Source organism: Myxine glutinosa, chromosome 1 (assembly GCF_964187855.1).
Source record: "Myxine glutinosa chromosome 1, kmMyxGlut1.1, whole genome shotgun sequence".
NCBI lineage: Eukaryota > Metazoa > Chordata > Myxini > Myxiniformes > Myxinidae > Myxine > Myxine glutinosa.
The window spans coordinates 55,716,605-55,737,598 of NC_136261.1; the positions used below are offsets into that span (position 1 = coordinate 55,716,605).

Below are 20,994 nucleotides of genomic sequence, written 5' to 3' on the forward strand. Positions count from 1 at the left end.
AATGTCGTTCGGGCCCAGGGAAGGTTATAGGCTAGGTGGCGAGGCCGGTCGAGGCCGCTTCGGCCGGGCTGGGCCCATTTCACAATTAAAAGCTGAGCTGAATTATAGCAGTCAATCTGCTACGGCCACGAGTAAAAGCTGAATTATAGTAGTAAATTCATTCAAAAAGAACCTGGGCAATGCCGAGTGCTTTCGGCTCGTCTGCTATAACTTGAAAACCGTTTTTGCACGAAACAATTCTGTTATTAACTAGAATGATACTCGATACTAGGTAGTGGGAAAACCTCCGCCAGGCTGAACAGTTTATGTTTTATATCCCACTGATAGGCCGGATCTGGATCCGGACTTGAACCAAAATCTAATCGGCTTGTTCTTGTCACCGAACCAATTCATCGACCAAGTTTTGTTATAATCCGTCCCTTACTTTTTGAAACATCATGCTATATATCGGTCTTTGCCCCACAACTCAATGGTGAAAAATCACTTTAAAAAATTATCTGATCAGGATCCGGATTTGAATCTTCACCAAAATCTAATTATTTTGTCCTTGACACATACCAAACCTCTCCACCAAAAGGTTCTACAAAATCCTTTTTTTTTTTCAAAATCCACTACTTCCGACCCCCCACGCCCCTCCCAACCCCCCTTCTCCCCCAAAAAAGTTACTATGCATACATCAAATTGTCCATTTTATTAATATTTAAATTGCTGATCTTAATCAACGCTGGTTGAATCGGATAAAATTGACTATTTTTCAGATGAAAATTGATGACTTTAGAAGTTTGACCTTGAGTTGACCTTGAGTTAACTTTTGACCTCAAAACTAGTTGGTTTTTCAATCCAGTGATGCACTATGCAATTGCTGTTTAATCTCCAAGTTAATATGATGAAAATTGACAATTTTTAGATGAAAATTGATGATTTTAGGAGTTTGACCTTGAGTTGACCTTTGACCTTTTGACCTCAAGAATAGTTGCTTTCCAAATTCAGTGATGCACTATGCAATTGCTGTTTAATTTCAAGTTAATAGGATGAAAACGGACAGTTTTTCAGATGAAAATTGATGGTTTTAGGAGTTTGACCGTGAGTTGACCTTTGACCGTTTGACCTCAATAATAGTTGCTTTCCAAATTCAGTCATGCACTATGCATTTGCTGTTTAATTTTCAAGTTAATAGGATGAAAATGGACAATTTTCAAACGAATATTAATGATTTAAAAAGTTTGACATTGAGTTGACCTATGACCTTTTGACCCTAAAATAGTTGGTTTTCCAATTCTGGTTTACAATATCAAATTGCTCTTTAATTCCCAAGTTTATTTGATGAAAACTGACAATTTTTCACATGAAAATTGATGATTTTAGGAGTTTGACCTTGAGTTGACCTTTGAAAATATTTGGTTTCCCAATTCAGTGAGGCATGAAGCAATTGCTGCTTAATTTGCAAGTCAATTGGATGAAAATTGTGGATTTTTAAAATGAAAATGGATTTTAGAAATTTGACCTTGAGTTGCCCTTTGACCTTTTGACCTCAAAATAGTTGGTTTCCCAAATTAGTGACCCAATATGCAAATGCCGTTGTTCAACTTTTAAGTCAATTGGATGAAAAATGGCAACTATAGAAATTTGACATCAAGATGACCTTTGAGCTCAAAATCGATATTGGTTTCTTCCTCATGCCCAATTCTACCATTTGGAGAAGTTTCGTGAAGATCGGTTTAAAATTGTGACCTGTATGAGATTCACATACAGACAAACATACAGACAAACAGACAGACAGGGATAAAAACATAACCTCCATCCACCTTCAATGGTGGAGGTAATATACATACAGACTTGGTATTTAATATGGAATATTTTTTTTGGTGGGGTGAACTTACTTTTCAAGATGACTTAGAAGCAAAAGTTCATTGGAATTATTGTACACTGCTTCTTTCCTATGCCATCTCCAGGCGCTGAATAACGTCATTGCCGGGCACCGAAGGGGGCTCGGCGATGACGCATGCTGAAAGGGAGTACTCAGTTTTCACTCTGGTTGTTTGTTTGTTTTCTTGTTTTCTTTCTTGTTGTGCACCACACCTTTCCTATGCCATCCCCAGGCATTGCAAAACGTCATTGCCGGGCACTGAAGGGGGCTCGGCAATGATGCACGCTGAAAGGGAGTACTCGGTTTTCTCTCTGGTTGTTTTCTTGCTTTCTTGTTTTCTTGCTTTCTTGTTTTCTTGTTTATCCGGGCGATATCTCAGCCATCCTTTGAGCAAGGAAGTTGAAATTTCGGCACAATAGTGAGCAAGTACTTTGTCAAATTTATTTTTTGTTTTTTGATTAATCAATTAATTGAGGAGTTATTTAATTATTAGCGATTAATTAAGTACTTTTGTAATTAATTAAATTTCCTTTCTCTTCTGACCATTAACTCAGGCACCTTTTGAGTTTAAAAAAAAAAAAAAAACAACCTTTAGAGGCCATTTTTCCCCGCAAAGCGGGGGTTGGCCTTTTTCGGGAACCGCAGTTGTTGTTGTTTTTCGGTCCCCTATTTGAAGCAATGTTTTACGGCCGGATGCCCTTCCTGACGCCAACCCTTTTTGCCGCCTTTAACGACAAACAGGGAATTACCAGTGAACTGGTACTCAACTTTTGAGTTAGGAAGCTGATATTTGGACATGCCAATGACAAGGTGATTTGGCTGCAAAGGCTATTTTGATTTATAAATTCATCAATTAATCAATTAATCGATTAATTATTGGATTAATGACTAAAAAATTTTTTTTTTAAGTTACAGATTCTGATGAAATGGTGGTGGTCTATGTGTTCTATAACCGAATTGATTAATAATTTAATTTTTTAATGATTACTATTTATTTATTTTCATTATTAATCATTTATTTATTTTCTTTCTCATCTGGGCAATATCTCAGGCACCTTTTGAGCTAGGAAGCTAATATTTGGACATGACAGTGACCAAGTGATGTGGCTATCAAGGATATTTTGATTTATTGATTAATCATTTAATCCGTTAATTATTTATTGATTAATCAATTAATTATTTTTTTATTTATTAATGACTTATTAAATTAAATTTCTAAAAGATACATCTTCAGATGAAGCACGAGTGGTTTTGTTATGCTATTAGCCAATTGATTAAGAAAATATTTTGTGATAATCTTTTATTGATTTTAATTATACAATTAATCATTCAATTATTGTACACCTCTCCCTCCCAATGCAGTCTCTATGAGCTGCACTGCGGTATTGTCGGGCGCAGGAGGCACCCCGGCAATGCCGCACTTTGGGATATTTAATTGTTTGGCATGAGGGCGGTGTACTTTGAATGTATCTTTACTTGTTGTACACCGCACCTTTCCTATGCCATCTCAAGGCGTTGCATAACGTCATTGCCGGGCACCGAAGGGGGCTCAGCAATGATGCACGCTGAAAGGGAGTACTCAGTTTTCCCTCTGGTTGTTTTCTTGCTTTCTTGTTGATTAATCAATTAATCAATTAATCGATGAATTATTTAATTATTCGATTAATGGCTTTGTTAAAGTTACAGATTCTGATGAAATGGTGATGGTTTATGTGTTCTTTTAGTGAATTGATTAATTATTTAATTTTTTATGATTATTATTTATTTATTTTCATTATTAAATATTTATTTATTTTATTTCTCATCTGGGCAATATCTCAGGCACCTTTTGACCAAGGAGGCTGATATTTGGACATGACAATGACCAAGTGATCTGGCTGTAAAGGCTATTTTTGATTTCTTGATTAATTAATTAATCAATTAATTGTTTAATTATTCGATGAATGACTTAATTAATTTAAAAAATTTAAGTTACAGATTCGGATGAAATGGTGGTGGTTTATGTATTCTATTAGCCAATTGATTAAGAAACTATTTTATGATTATCTTTTTTGTTTTTAATTATGCAATTAATCAATCAATTATTGTACACCTCGCCCTCCCAACGCAGTCTCTGAGCTGCACTGCGGTATTGCTGGGCGCCAGAGGCGCCCGGCAATGCCGCGCTTTAGGATATTTAATTATTTGGCATGGGGGCAGTGTACTTTGAATGTATCTTTACTTGTGTTGAAATTATTCTAGATTTTGTTAATGTGACTTTTAAAAGAAACAAAAACCACATTTGACATTTCGAAGCAAATAAATTGATCCTTGAAAGTGATGTAAACTGATATTGAAATCAATTGATATTGAGATATTGATATTGAGATCTCGCGAGATCTTGGAGACGGTGGCAGGGGTTTTCGACGGTCCACACGGTCTCCACATTTTTCAAAGTTAAGTCTGTTCACAATTGTATTTTGTCGAAACTGTATTTGTCGTTCGGTGTGTGAACTTATAGTGTCCCCCTTGGAAGTTTCTCGGTGTTTATCTTTCATAAATTAATCGTTTGTTTGTTGCGTCGCGAGCAAGGCCTTGCAGCCTCAGGCTTCCCCCATCGAAGGTTGTTCCTTCCTTCACTGTTTTGCTAGCTTTTTTGATTTCCCCTTCTCCACCAAGCTTCACCAAACATCTACTATTTGTCTAACGTTGTAACCCCGACACCCCCCCCCCCACCCCAAAAACAAACAAAAAAACAAACAAAAAAAACGTTTATTTCCCTTTCTCCTCGTGTGCTTTTGCCTCTGCCCACGTGCGCTGTCTCGCCCCGCCCACATTTTCCCCTTGCCTTCCACCTTTTGCCCTGTTCAAGTGACTCGTGGTCGTCGCTCTAGGCTTCCTCTCCCCATTGGTATTTTTGTGAATATAAGATTGTTCTTCACAGTTCTGTTTAAATATGTTTCAACTATCCCCTTCAGTGTTTTATTCAGTGGTTGATTACAACACGCTGTTTTTCTTCTTATTTAAAAGGCTCCTTTCAATTTCCTCTTCAACTCATTCCATTTCAAAAAAATATTCAATCTCTTATGATTCCAAATCACTCCATGCTCTAAATTCTCATTCATTCCATCCCTCCTCCATCGTTCTTAAACGAATCGCTAACTTGAAAATCACAACAAACCCAATTTGTTATATATGTTCATCTTTCATTAATCATCCACTTTCTAAACTCCCCCCTTGCCCCTCCCCTTCAAATCTCCCCCCCAACCATCCCTCCCAAATTCTCCCTCCTCCCACCTCCTTCTCAAAGCTGCCTCCTCCCCACTTCCTCTCCCTCCTATGTCATACCTCCACCTCCCCCAACCTTCTACTTTCCTCTGCCCCCCCCCCCCTCAAACAAACTCTCACTGTGCCTCATTCCATCACCATCAAACCTTTCGTCCTCCTCATCCTTCCCTTTCTTGTAACTCTTCTGTAATCTCTGACACACTATCAACTGCTCTTCCTACATCCCCCTCTCACCCTTCATCTGACCCTACCCCTCCCCTCCCCTGTCCTGCACCCGATGCTCCCCCTCTCTCCTCACTAACGCTATGGACCTCAAACATCTGGGGCCTTCGCTCAAACCTGATTGATCTCTCCATTCAGGTTGCTTCTGAAAATCCAGACTTGATCTGCTTAACAGAAACTTTCCTCCTTCAAGATGTCTCTGATTCCTTAATTATCTCTTCCTGGTTACTCCCTCCTCCGGTACGATAGACCTGATCCTCGTCCTGGTGGTGGGGTGGCTATCTTTATCAAAAACTATCTTCCTCACTCTCCCTCCACTGCTCTCTCTCAACCCCACCCACAGGAGTACCTCTGGCTACGGCTTCCTCTCCGCTCCCACCTTTTGTTCATATGTGTTCTGTACCGTCCTCCAAACAGTGATGACTCCATTTACATTTCTCTGTCGGACAACATGGACCAACTTCTATCAACTCATCCAAACTCTCTCTTCCTCATATGTGGCGACTTCAACTGTCATCATGCCAGCTGGCTGGGTGTGGGTTCATCTCTCACCAGCCATGGCACCTCAGCAAAGGACTTCTGCGACTCATTGGGACTGACACAATCTGTCAATTTCCCGACCCAGATCTCAGTCAATGGAGTATCTTCTCTTCTGGACTTGGTTATGACTAACTTCCCTGCAAATGTCTGCTGCTCTTCTTCTGCTCCAATCGGTTCTTCTGATCATGTGCTTGTTAAAGTGGACATCTCACTGGCCATTCTCAGAGAGCCTCCTCAGCGCCGACGAGTCTGGCATTTCACTCAGGCCGACTGGCACGGTCTGCAAGCAGCCATCAATCAAATGGACTGGTCTCCCATCTCTAATGCCTCTGACATCAATTCTTCCTGGGAATTCTTCCAAAGCAAACTGCTCTCTCTCATGCACAAATTTATCCCATCTCGTCTTCAGTTGTCTTACCCTTCCTCCCGTCCATGGTACACTGAATCTTGTGGTGAGGCAGTTGCCCTGAAACAACTTGCCTTTGCGACTTGGAAGGCAAATCCAACTGAAGGCAATCTCAGTTCCTTCCACCAAGCTCGAAACACGTGTGTTTCTACCCTCAGGAGTGCCAGGAAGCACTATCTCTCCACACTCAAGTTTGAACTCTCAAACCTGTCTCCTTCCTCCAAATCCTGGTGGCGTCTGGTCAAATCCGTTTCTGGTGTTTGTTCCCCCTCCATCCCCTCCCTTACCTCAAATGGCTACACAGTTGACACCGCACATGACAAAGCCGAATGCCTCAACTCTGTGTTTGCCTCAAAATCTTGTGTCCCAAACCCATCTCTCTCTGTTCCCACCTTTCCCAGTCGAACCCAACTGCTCCTGGGGTCTGTGTCCTTCTCTCCTGAGAAGGTGGAGAAGTTTTTATCAAACCTCGACTCTGATTCTGCAACTGGACCAGATGGCATCAGCCCTCGGGTCCTAAAATCCTGCTCTGCCGCTCTATCTCACCCTCTCTCTGTTCTTTTCACCCTCTCTTTTGCTCAAGGTCATCTGCCAGCATCTTGGAAATCAGCAAACATTACTGCTTTACACAAAAAAGGTGCAAAAATAGATCCTTGCAACTACAGACCAATCAGCCTGCTCCCAATTATCAGCAAAGTCATGGAATCCATCATTGCTTCAGATATCAAATCCTTCCTCTTCTCCAATGGCTTGATCTCTGATCATCAATTTTGATTCAGACCAGGTCATTCTACTCTGGACATGTTGCTTCTGCTGTCTCAACAATGGATGGAGGTCCTCAATGCCAAACAGGAAATCAGAGCTGTCTCACTTGACATATCCCGTGCCTTCGATACGGTCTGGCACCCAGCTCTGCTCACCAAACTCACCTCCAATGGTATTCAGGGAAATCTCCACTCATGACTTGCGGATTTCCTCTCTGGTCGTAGCCAACGTGTGGCCCTGAATGGATTTCTCTCATCTTCCCTTCCTGTTCTGACTAGAGTTCCCCAAGGTAGTGTTCTGGGCCCTGTGCTATTTCTGGTCTTCATCAATGACCTCTCCGACTCTCTGGAAAATCCTCTCTATCTCTTTGCTGATGACTCCACTATCTGCCGCTCCATTCCTCATCCCTCAGATCGGCAGTGTGCAGCCTCCTCACTCTCTGCAGACCTGGACAAAATCACAGACTGGTCAAACAAGTGGAACATGTCTTTCAATCCTGACAAATCTCACACTCTTACAATGTCTCTCCGAAAGGACCGACTGGACAACCCTCCCATCTACTTTCTCAACAATCCTCTCCAAGAAGTTCTGTCGCTCAAGCTTTTGGGTCTCACTATCTGCCATGATCTTTCGTGGGAAAACTACATTTCCAAGCTGGCCTCCAAAGCCAGTCGCCGACTGGGCATCCTCCGTCGTGCGAAGTCCTTCCTTGGCACACCTGAGCTCCTCACCACATACAAGGCTTTCATCCGCAGCTCAATGGAATACTGTTCCCCCCTCTGGGCTGGTGCTCCTGCCTCACACTTTGCTCGGCTTCACGCTGTTGAGGCCAAAGCTTTCAGAATCATTGGAATCTCCTGCGATGTAGTCAACTCCGAGGGCCTTTCACTCACTCACCGCAGGCAGGTTGGTGGTCTTTCTGTCTTCTACCGACTCCTCTCCAGCCTTGCTCCCCCAGCTCTCTCTGTGCTCTGTCTCCCCAATATTCCTTCAGGTCGCACAAGATCTGCCTGCAACCCTCTTATGGTTAAACTGCCAAAGTCTAGGCTCTCTGCTCACCTTCACTCTTTCATTCCCCTTTTCTCCCGCCTCTGGAACAAACTCCCCCGCTCCCTTCAATCGCACTCCTCCCTCCAGGTCTTTAAAACAGCTGTTCACCACCATCACTTATCTTCCCCCATCGAAAACCTTGATCTTTTCTACCCCCGGTAATTCACCCCAGAGTCCTTGCAGTGTTCATATGTTTTTTTCCTCTCCCACCTCCCCCCAAGTCCTCCCGATGTCCCTGCTCTCAAATGTTGTGTTTGTGTCCTTCCCCCTCTCTCCCCATCTTGTCTGCCGCTCCCCTTGTTTTTTGTGTTTTGTGTGTCGGTTTGTCTTGTTGTGTGATTAATGTTAGCTCTTTCACGAGCCTCGATCTTGTACACAAAAAAAAAAAAAAAATTCATTGACAGTACTGTGTTAAACTTCTGTACGTTTTTCAGAAGTATCTCTTTATTTTGCACATTAGCCAAAATTTTTTTAACAAAAACAAAAGCTAAACAAGTAAAGATACATTCAAAGTCCACTGCCCCCACACCAAATAATTAAATATCCCACAGTGCGGCATTGCCAGGGCACCTCTGGCGCCCGCCAATACCACCGTGCAGCTCATAGAGACTGTATTTGGGGAGAGAGGTGCACAATATTTGATTGATTCTTGCACAATTAAAATCAATAAAAGATTGTCATGAAATATTTTCTTAACCAATAGTGCTTCATCCGAATGTGCAACTTTTAGAAAATCAATTTAAAAAGTCATTCATAAAAAAATTAAATAATTAATTTAATAATCAATGAATAAAATTAATCGATTAATTGATTAATCAATATATCAAAAATGCCATTTACAGACAAATTACTTGGTCATTTTCATGTCCAAATATCAGCTTCTTTGCTCAAAAGGTGCCTGAAATATTGGCCAGATGAGAAAGAAAATAAATAAATGATTGATAATGAAAATAAAGAAATAATAATTGTAAAAAAAATTAAATAATTAATCAATTGCCTAATAGAACACATAAACCACCACCATTTCATCCGAATCTGTAACTTTATAATAATTAGTTAATGAAGTAATTCATCAAATAACTAAATAATTAATTGATCAATTAATTAATTATTTATTCACAAATACCCGTTGCAGCCAAATCACTTGGTCATTGGCATGTCCAAATATCAGCTTCCGAGCTCAAAAGGTGCCTGAGATATTGCCGAGATGAGAAATAAAATAAATAATTAACTAATAATGAAAATAAATAAATAATCATAAAAAAATGAAAGAATTTATCAATTCGCTAATGGAACACATAAACCACCACCATTTCATCAGAATCTGTAACTTAAACAAAAAACAACTAGTCATTAATCGAATAATTAAATAATTAATGGATTAATTGATTAATTGATTAATCAATAAATCAAAAATATCTTATACAGCCAAATCACTTGGTCATTGGCATGTCCAAGTATCAGCTTCCTAACTCAAAAGGTGCCTGAGATAATGGCCAGAAGAGAAAGGAAATGTATAAGTACTTAATTAATCGCTAATAATTAAATAACTAATCAATTAATTGATTAATCAAAAAACAAAAAATACTGTTTTTGACAAAGGACTTGCTCACTATTGTGCCGAAATTTCAGCTTCCTAGCTCAAAGGATGGCTGAGATATCGCCCGGACAAACAAACAAGAAAACGAGAAAGAAAAAAAAACAAGAAAGAAAGAAAACAAGTACAGATACATTCAAAGTACACCGCCCCCATGCCAAATAATTAAATATCCTACAGAGCGGCAATACCGCAGTGCAGCTCATAGAGACTGCATTGGGAGGGAAAGGTGTACAATAATTGATTGATTAATTATATAATTAAAATCAATAAAGATTATCACAAAATATTTTCTTAATCAATTGGCTATTGGCATAACTAAACCACTAGTGCTTCATCCAAAGTTGTATCTTTTTAAAATGTAATTAAATAAGTTATTAATAAAAAATTAAATAATTAATTGATTAATCAATAAATAATTAATCGATTAATTGATTAATTAATAAATCAAAAATAGCCTTTGCAGCCAAATCACCTGGTCATTTGCATGTCCAAATATCAGCTCACTAACTCAAAAGGTACCTGAGATAATGGCTGGAACAGAAAGGAAATTTAATTAATTAAATAAGTACTTAATTAATCGATAATAATTAAATAACTCCTCAATTAATTGATTAAACAAAAAACAAAAAAATACAGTTTTTGAAAAAGGACTTGCTCACTATTGTGCCAAAATTTCAGCTTCCGAGCTCAAAGGATGGCTGAGATATCGCCCGGACAAACAAACAAACAAACAAGTACACATACATTCAAAGTGCACCGCCCCCATGCCAAATAATTAAATATCCTACAGCGCGGCATTGCCGGGCCGCCTCCGGCGCCCGGCAATACCGCAGTGCAGCTCATAGAGGCTGCATTGGGAGGGAGAGGTGTACACTAATTGATTGATTAATTGTATAATTAAAATCAATAAAAGATTATCACAAAATATTTTCTTAATCAATTGGCTAATACCATAACAAACCCACTCGTGCTTCATCCGAAGATGTATCTTTTAGAAATTTAATCAAATAAGTCATTAATAAAAAATTAAATAATTAATTGATTAATCAATAAGTAATTCATCGATCAATAAATAATGAATCGATTAAATGATTAATCAATTAATCAAAAATATCCTTGATAGCCACATCACTTGGTCACTGTCATGTCCAAATATTAGCTTCCCAGCTCAAAAGGTGCCTGAGATATTGGCCAAATGAGAAAGAAAATAAATAAATGATTAATAATGAAAAGAAATAAATAATAATCATCAAAAAATTAAATTATCAATCAATTCGGTCACAGAACACATAAACCACCACCATTTCATCAGAATGTGTAACTGGGGAAAAAAAATTTTTTTTAGTAATTAATCGAATAATTAAATAATTAATCGATACATTGATTAATTGATTAATCAATAAATCAAAAATATCCTTGATAGCCACATCACTTGGTCACTCATGTCCAAATATTAGCTTCTGAGCTCAAAAGGTGCCTGAGATATTGGCCAAATGAGAAAGAAGATAAATAAATGATTAATAATGAAAATAAATAAATAATAATCATAAAAAATTAAATTATTAATCAATTCGGTCAGAGAACACATAAACCACCACCATTTCATCAGAATCTGTAACTTAAAAAAAAAAAAAATTGTCATTAATCAAATAATTACATTTTTAATCCATTAATTGATTAATTGATTAATTAATAAATCAAAAATAGCCTTTGCAGCCAAATCACCTGGTCATTGGCATGTCCAAATATCAGCTTCCTAACTCAAAAGGTGCCTGAGTTAATGGTCAGAAGAGAAATGAAATTTAAATAATTAAATAAGTACTTAATTAATCGCTAATAATTAAATAACTCGTCAATTAATTGATTAATCCAAAAAAAAAATCTTTTTTTCAAAATTTTCGAAATTCAAAAATTCTTGCTCACTATTGTGCCGAAATTTCAACTTCCTTGCTCAAACGATGGCTGAGATATCGCCCAGACAAACAAACAAACAAACAAGAAAGATAGAAAGTAAGAAAACAAACAACCAGAGTGAAAACTGAGTACTCTCTTTCAGCGTGCGTCACTGCCGAGCCCCCTTCGGTGCCCAGCAATGATGATTTGCAATGCCTGGAGATGGCATAGGAAAGGAGCGGTGTACAACAAGAAAACAAGAAAGCAAGAAAACAAACAACCAGAGTGAAAACTGAGTACTCCCTTTCAGCGTGCGTCACTGCCGAGCCCCCTTTTGTGCCCGGCAATGACGATATGCAGCACCTGGAGATGGCATAGGAAAGGTGCGGTGTACAACAAACAACCAGAGTGAAAACTGAGTACTCCCTTTCAGCGTGCGTCACTGCCGAGCCCCCTTCGGTGCCGGGCAATGACATTATGCAGTGCCTGGACATGGCATAGGAAAGGAGCGGTGTTCAACAACCAGAGTGAAAACTGAGTACTCCCTTTCAGCATGCGTCACTGCTGAGCCCCCTTCGGTGCTCGGCAATGACGTTTTGCAGTGCCTGGAGATGGCATAGGAAAGGAGTGGTGTACAATTATGACTGGGATTACAGACAGCAAAATTACAGTTCAGTACTTCGTGTGACCCCCACGAGCATTCACAGAGCACGTAAATGTTGAGGCATGCTGTTCACGAGATTTGCCAAGGTTTGGACAGGAATCACTTGCCATGCAGTGACAATAGCCTGCTGCAATTCACGCACAGAGGTAGGCTGCTGGGCCCGTATTCATAAACGTACTTAAGTCTAAGTATAACACTTAAGTACCTCCTTACTTAGGTTTTCCGAACAAGTGGTATTCAATATGCTACTTACCTAATGTATTACACTCAACTTCATGCTTATATTTGAGACACCTCCAGGGGTGTCTTAAGTGAACCTAAGTTGGCCACACACTGTGTATTCTGTCCACTTTCGACCAGAGAGCGAAGAGGAATGGTTGCATTGCTTCTAATAGCACAAGAACGGCTGGTTCAATGGCGTACAATTCCTTGAGAACAAGTATTTCGTGACCGACTTCATCCGCTAGATGAGTACGATGATGTCGAACTATACCAACGATACCGCCTTGACCGGCAAACGATTTTGGATGTTATTGATGTTATTGGTGATGATCTTGATCCATTGACATTGCGAAACCACGCATTGCCAAGGGAACTTAAGGTTTTGGCAAGTTATTTTCTGTACAAGTTCTTTTCTGTACACGCGGTATTCATCTTTCATAACTGAGCACATGTTCTGCCATTTTTTTTGGTAGTCATTGTCACTCCTTACCATGTTAGAATTTCTTCTATTCATGGCCTCGGTTATCCTAACCCATGCGTCATTCTTCTTTCTGTTCGAAACGGCGGCAGAAAACTTCAATACGATGACACCAATATGCTTTTCATACTCTTTGCACAGCCGAAAATTTTCAGCATCAGTGAAATTTTTCTTTCGCTTCATGGACGTAATGTTCCCTGCCATGATTAAGGGTGGAAAGAATGCCTACGGTCTTCCTAGCGACTTACAACAGCATTAAATAATAGTATTTGGTTTTGAACCCAGTTATGTAGTCCAGTCCTTATGTCATGGCACTCAGCCAAACCACAGAAACTGACACAATCGTGCAAGAAATGTGATCATTAACCCCAGCAACGGCCAGTCAAAACGGTGAGGTGTTATGCCTATATTTAGGTGTCACACTGAGTGAGGTGTAACACTTAAGGTCATTTATGAATACCGACATAAGTCTTTGTCCTAGGTAAGTGTCACACTTGGAGTTTAAGTGTACTTAACATAAGAACGTTTATGAATACGGGCCCTGGTCCAACTTGTCGATTTGACGCGTTAATTCTGCCCACAAGTTCTCTATCGGATTCATATCCGGGACATGGCAGGCCACTCCATATGCTCTACACCACGGTCAGCAAGAAAGTGTTGGATCATGCGAGCACGATGAGGCCGTGCATTGTCATCTTGGAAGACAAAGTTTCCTTGAAAGGCTGCACGAGCAAATGGAAGCAATGTTTCTTCCAGAATGGCCCTGTACTTGAACTGGTTCAGGTTTCCATTCAGAATAACCAGGTCAGTTTTGTCCCTTGCATGAAAAGCAGCCCAAACTGTCACCCCACCACCTCCAGCTTGGACTCTTGGCACTATACAATCTTTGTTGTCGGCTTCATGCACTTGTCTGCGCACTCGGACGTGGCCATCTTGATGATAGACCAGAAATCTAGACTCGTCACTGAAGATCACGTGATTCCAGTGTCCTGGCTGCCATTGACGGTGCTCTCTGGCCCACTGCAATCGGCGCTGGCGATGTTGTCTGGTCAGGTGTGGCTTTCTCAGGGGACGCCTGGCACAATAGCCTGCTTGAACCAGTCGTTGGTTGATTAGCCTTCTGGATACAGGCACATTTGTCAGTTGCTGCCACTCAGCCCTAAGCTGATTGGCTGACTTGGTACGGCCATTTCGGACTAGCCGGTGCAGCTGGTGATCATCCCTCCTTGTGGTTCTGCGGGGACGTCCTGGCCTCAGTATTGGAGTAGGGACACCCCTCTGAGCATTTCGTTTCAGGATCTTTGACACCTGACCTTGAGTGATGCCATACTGCCGAGCAATAGCACACTGTTTCATGCCAGAATTTCGTAAAGCCACCACTCCATGACAAACAACATTGTCGAGTTGACGGATCATCTCCAGAGGAAGCGGCAATAACTTTTGCAGCCTTTTGCAGCCTCAGACCTGCAGCAGTTGTTTTCCACTAATACAGAACGCAACAACCCTTATATACCCGATTGTGAAGCCAATCGTCAAATGTACCTGTCCGTACATTTTGTCATGCCACCTGTGATGTAATCCAGTTATTGACTTCTTGCTGCGACAGACAACCAGTGACATGGTTCTTTTAATAAAGAAATTACCGAAGCGTAAAAGAAACTCACCAGATTGATATACTGTGTTCAGAAAGTAAACCCAAGTCAAGAAAAAAAATATATTCCATATTAAATGCCAAGTCTGTATATACCATGAATATTTCTGTTGGATTCATTAGTATTCCCAAAAGGCTTTTTGAGACATTGCATGGATGTTTAAGAGTAACGTGTCATTTAAACGTTTTAAACTTTCAATTTTATGACAGAGGCTCCAAGAAGAAGTGTCACTTTCACCGGAACAGCTTGAAGTTGTTTTTGAAAAACTCGACACCAACAGGAATGGCTACATCACTCTTGCGGAGTTTGCACTTGGCTTAGGTTGGTATCATTGTAATGTAAATGTATGTATATGCACATCAGTTGCTTTGATTCAATGATGTTATGTTGTTTGTGCAACTGGATGGTGCAGAGGTAGCAAACTTACCTTTGCACTGCACAGTCTATGTTCGATTCCCGACCCAACTGTAAAACCTATTGGTATTGGTAAAAATTAACCCTCAGTCAAGCGGCAAGCCTGGCCAGCCAGCTTGTGAAAGACTTGGGCCAAAAACTTTCCCCGACAGATCCCACTAGAAGGTGAGAATAATTCGGGGTATTAAAGAAGTAGTAAAAGTCATGATAAATTTCCTCTTGTAAAATGGAATATTTTGACACAAAGCTTCATACCCCCTGGTGCTGTGCCTCTGTCACCATGACAATCTGTTTGAAATCACTTGGGCGAATTAGGCTGTGCTTTTTTTTTTTTTAATACATAGCTTTTCATTGGCTATCAGAATTCGCTGACTTGAAAATGCCCTTAGGGCAATTTGGCATGGGCACAAAAATGTAATGGCAGTTTTGGCAAAAGCGGCATAACCGGAATAAAACTCCGAAAGAAGGAAATGCCAATAAAGTATCAGATGTAAAAGAGAGCAATCGTAATAATTTTGCGTTCAGCCTGTGTGCTGGTTGCATCATTGCTGGGAGCGTGGCTCTGCCACTGATGCAGTGTCTGTTTCCTGTAAGCTGGTACTCATTCTGCTGACATCTGAAGGATAACAGGCTGAGTCGATTAACAAATAATAGTGTTATTTAATGGGCAACAAGGGTTCAAACTCAAGACCCTAAGATCTTAAACCTAACTTCACCGGGACGGGGGCATGGAGGCCTTCCACCAACACTTTTCGCAATTGCTTCGCAACCGCTGGGGATTTCGAATTCTCCTCCCTTGACTTTTTTCTGTAAGGTCTTGCGCACATTTTGATACCACATATGTCCAAATCTGATTTACGGTTCAGGTGTCACATGACAATTAGTAGTCACATGTCCTAAAACACCACCTACAAACAATGGAGTGTCTGATATTTTCAATTTTTTGCCCGTTGTATGTTCAGAAATGTCAAATTTGTGAATAGACGTCATTTGCACATTCATAACTTATGGAAATGTAAACATTCACCGTAAATAATAAGTAAACATTATGATTTTCAACTTGAGAAACATAATTCTTTGATATTGCGCACTTTTCATGCAATGTCATGTATCCAACGTCAAGAATTGGTCTCTGTGCAAAAAAACATTAAATTTGCATATTAAATAACGAATTAGGAAAAATTAGACAAATTAACATATTATGAAAAATAAAATATCAGATCACATTCATTACATGATGATCTATGCGTTTGCAAATTTTCAAGTTCATCGGACAATCGACGGCCGAGAACTGAGTCCTCCCCGTCCTCAACCGGCCCCTCCTCTCCCCCCCAATCATGAAAAGCTCAAAATCACCCACTTCAGTTTGGGTTAAGCAAGCTACCTTACCTGTTAAGCCAACACCAGGCTTGCCAAAAGAGGGTAATGCCTTTGCCTTATTATGTGTGCATACCTACTTTTATTTGATAAGCTTTCCCTCCTCCAACCTTGCTCCATTAACCAGCCCTCCTTGCCCCATTCTCATGTGGCTGTAATAATCATACAGCTGGCGAAGTACCAAGTTATTGAGTTGTGCACCCATCACCTGTTAATTTCCAGGAATTATGTGGTTTAATGACCCAGACTTGACTGCACGGAATCATTTTTTACAAAAACCCTGACCTGCTTGCAGGAAAGATCGCTGGAACTCCACGAGACGCATTTAACCTGGACAGGTACACCAGCCTAGCCTCTGGAACTGCATGCTGGAATGATGACTGGATGGATAAAGCAAACGTTGTGAGCACGGCCGAAGAAGAAACGCACTTCAACGAGGTGATGGACAACCTTGGTGTTTCTCATGCTTTCAAAAAGTGAGTGGTATGTTACAGTACGAGCCAATGTTTATGACCTCTCTATTATCCTATCATCAGCCTGTGCTTGGGATTAAAATAAGGGGAACTGACATCTTACATCTGCTTGTGGGAGGCAAGTCCCATTGATCAGCTCCATGTGACCTCCTGACTCCATAACTTCTCAAACTCCAACAGCAACGGGTTCAAAATTTGCTATAAATTCAGGCCATTTAATGGTAATCCAAAATAAGCATAATTACTATGAGGAACCATCTACTTACTATGTATGCAAGTGATGGATTGTTTGTCCTACTAGCACCACTAATAATGCACATGCCAAGCTAAGGGGAATAACGACCCCCCTTGTGGGGTTCACCCTTTTGCATTTTGTTCCCTTGGGAGAGTGGGAACGTGACCCTCACACTCTCTTTTCCCCATATTCTCAACCCAATAATCCTTGCCTTTCTTTACTCAAACTTACATCAAATTTGGGGCATATCGAGGTACAAAATATCCAAAATATTGTATTTTATATGCAGGAATAACAAAAATAGATGCTAATATCGGATTATGTGCAGTTTTAATATAAAGTGTAAAGTTTACGAGTCTGGGAAAATTTATTATTATTAATTATTATATCTGCTGTCGTAGTCTTTGATAATGACTGCAAGTTGAATAAATTAATTTTTCACCTATACATAATTATTGGCCGAATGGTTAGGGCGGTGGGCTTGGGATCCTACGGTCCTGAGTTGGAAACTCGTTCAGCTGTTGAATTAATACAAGGTGGGGTTGACTTCAGCCTGTCATCCTTCCGAGGTCGGAGAAATGAGTACCAGGGTACTGGGTCATCCCTCAAGGAGGTTGTTGGCAGGATTTGCACTCTGGCCACCGTAAAAACACCTCATTCCGTAGCACACACAGTGGTGTCAGGGGTGGATCCAGAAATTTCAAGACAAGGGGGGGGGGGGGGGGTGCACGAGACAAAAGCGCTGGGGGGGGGGGGCATCCAACGCAACAGCTTCTGATGTCGGGCTGGAATGTCGCAGGTATCGGCGATTATCGCAGATGGCATCAGCAGAAACAGATCACCACCTTCACGATTTTCAGCACAGAATCGGGTGTCCATTTCCTGGCTCAGGTGGTCGAGAAATGGAATGGACATGTTTCTGAGGTAGAAGAGCAAGGGAGTATTGGCGGCGGTGTTTGGACGATGCATTTGTTGTTTTACAACTCTCGGCATTGTGACATCACCTCCGACAGATTCTATCATCTATCATGGCCTCAGCGTGATCGAACCACAGAGAGAATTCAGTTTCTGCATTTCACTGTAGTTGAGTGAGCGCGTCCTTCTTGTCGTGAATCATAGAGTATGCCTCCGGCACATCCATGCCGTTGCGTTGCAGAGGGGGGGGGGGGGGGATGCGCACCCCCTGCCAGAGCTGTAGATAGAGAGAGTTTGGCCAACTAAACAATAGGCGCCATGTTGTTACCCATTGTCAAGTGCACGCGCGCGTGCGTTCAAGCGTGCATGCAACTTACTGCTATTAGGGACGGGTTTATTTTTATGTTCCTGAGTTTCATACATTGTTTAGTCAGTTGCGAATGAGTGGAAGTTGGGATGGATGAGTGGAAGTTGGGATGGATAAGTGGAAGTTGGGATGGATGAGTGGAAGTTGGGATGGATAAGTGGAAGGAGGGATGGATGAGTGGAAAGAAGGATGGATGAGTGGAAGGAGGGTTGGATGAGTGGAAGGAGGGATGTATGAGTGGAAGGAGGGATGTATGAGTGGAAGGAGGGATGTATGAGTGGAAGGAGGGATGTATGAGTGGAAGGAGGGATGTATGAGTGGAAGGAGGGATGTATGAGTGGAAGGAGGGATGGGTGAGTGGAAGGACGGATGGATGATGGGTGGAAGTTGGGATAGACGAGGGGGAGGAGGGATGGATGAGGGGAAGGAGGGATGGATGAGTGGAACTTTGGATGGATGAGTGGAAGTAAGGATGGATGAGTGGAAGACCAATCACTCATCCATCCTTCCTTCCACTCATCCATCCTTCCTTCCACTCATCATCCATCCCTCCTTCCTTCCACTCATCCATCCTTCCTTCCACTCATCCATCCTTCCGCTCATCCATCCCTCCTTCCACTCATCCATCCCTCCTTCCACTCATCCAGCCTTCCTTCCACTCCTCCATCCCTCCTTCCACTCCTCCATCCCTCCTTCCACTCATCATCCATCCTTCCTTCAAACGGCAATCCATCCCTCCTTCCAGTCATCCATCCTTCCTTTCTTCCACTCATCCATCCCAAATTCCACTCATCCATCCCTCCTTCCCCTCATCCATCCCAACTCCCACTCATCATCCATCCTTCCTTCCACTCAACCATCCCAACTTCCACTCATCCATCCAAAGTCCACTCATCCATCCCAACTTCCACTCATCATCCATCCTTCCTTCGACTCATCCATCCCAACTTCCACTCATTCTCCATCCTTCCTTCCACGCATCCATCCCTCCTTCCACTCAACCATCCCCACTTCCACTCATCCATCCCAACTTCCACTCATCCATCCCTCCTTCCCCTCATCCATCCCAACTTCCAGTAAGCGAATGCATGCAATGCGATGCGCGTTCTGCTAGTTACGGAGGTTAGGTAACAACATGGCGCCTGTGAATCACATGACAGCGCTTAACCAATCATAGGGCAGACCAGTTGAAAGCGGGTTGACCGAACTCTCTCTATCTACGGCTCTGCCCCCTGCACCACGCCCCCTGGATCCGCCACTGGGTGTGTGTCGGGATGGTGCTGAGGAGTTGTCCAAAGAGACGCAGTGACGTGCTGATCCAGCATACGCTCATAATACATAATTATATATATATATATATATATATAAAATTATTAATTAGAAGAAATATAACAGACAAAAAGTTCAAAATAATAAAGGTAAAATTAAATAGAAAGTCCTGAATATGCATAATAATGTCATCAATATGTCAAAATGATAAGAATTAGAATGCGATGAAACAATTAGATTTCTGTGGAATACACCACTGGGAATTTAGTACTTCTATAAGTCAGGTATATGGTACAGAATATATTATTATAGGTAGTAAAAAAAAAACTCCTATACATACACAAAAAATGAATGATATCATAATTGAAATACAAGACTCAACAACGACAGTCAATCTTCTTCTGTTATCACTTTCAGCTATCGTTTGAGCTGCATTTGTAGTCTTTTCCATTGGAGCTTTTGCACATTCAAGATCATATGTGATTTCATATCGAATACGATTTCAAATTTTGGGGGAAAAAAGGGACAAACAAGTACAGATACATTCAAAAGTTCACCGCACCCATGCCAAATAAATAAACAACATCCTCCAGCACGCGGCACATAGAGATGATATTGGGAGGGAGAGGTGTATAATAATTGATTGAGTAATTGTGCAATTAAAATCAATAAATAGCAATCGTAAAATAATTTCTTAATTAATTGTCTGAAAGCATACCTCAACCACCAGTGTTTCATCCAAAGCTGTAACTTTTTGAAAATAATTAAATTAATTAAAAATTAAATAATTACTTGATTAATAAATAAATAAATAATCGATTAAATGATTAATCAATAAATCAAAAATATCCTTTATAGCCACATCACCTGGTCACTGTCGTGTCCAAATATCAGCTTCCTTGCTCAAAAGGTGCCTGAGACATTGCCCAGATGAGAAAGAAAAGAAATAAATGATTAATAATGAATAAATAAAAAAAATAATGATAACATAATTAAATAATTAATCAATTGGCTAATAGAATACCTAAACCACCACCGTTTCATCCGAATCTGTAACTCTTTTAAAAATAATTAATTAAGTCATTAATCGAATAATAAAATAATTAATCGATTAATTGATTAATTAATAAATCAAAAATACCATTTACAGCCAAATCACTTGGTCACTGTCATGTCCAAATATCAGCTTCCTAACTCAAAAGGTGCCTGAGATAATGCCCAGATGAGAATGGAAATAAATAAATACTTAATGAATCGATTATAAGTAAGTAACGAATCAATTTATTGATTAATTAAAAAACAAAAAATAGCATTTTTG

General features: G+C 40.5%; 1 protein-coding gene across 11 annotated transcripts in view; it reads left to right on the plus strand.

The window, feature by feature from the left end:
- LOC137424418 (EF-hand calcium-binding domain-containing protein 4B) overlaps positions 1-20,994 on the plus strand; it is a 99,951-nt gene that overhangs the window by 15,066 nt on the left and 63,891 nt on the right. For all 11 annotated transcript variants that reach the window (XM_078772029.1, XM_078772034.1, XM_078772014.1 and 8 more), the window contains 2 exons: positions 14,836-14,947; positions 16,713-16,893. In XM_078772029.1, coding sequence (XP_078628155.1) covers positions 14,836-14,947; positions 16,713-16,893 — 293 coding nt within the window. The remainder of the gene's footprint in view (positions 1-14,835; positions 14,948-16,712; positions 16,894-20,994) is intronic.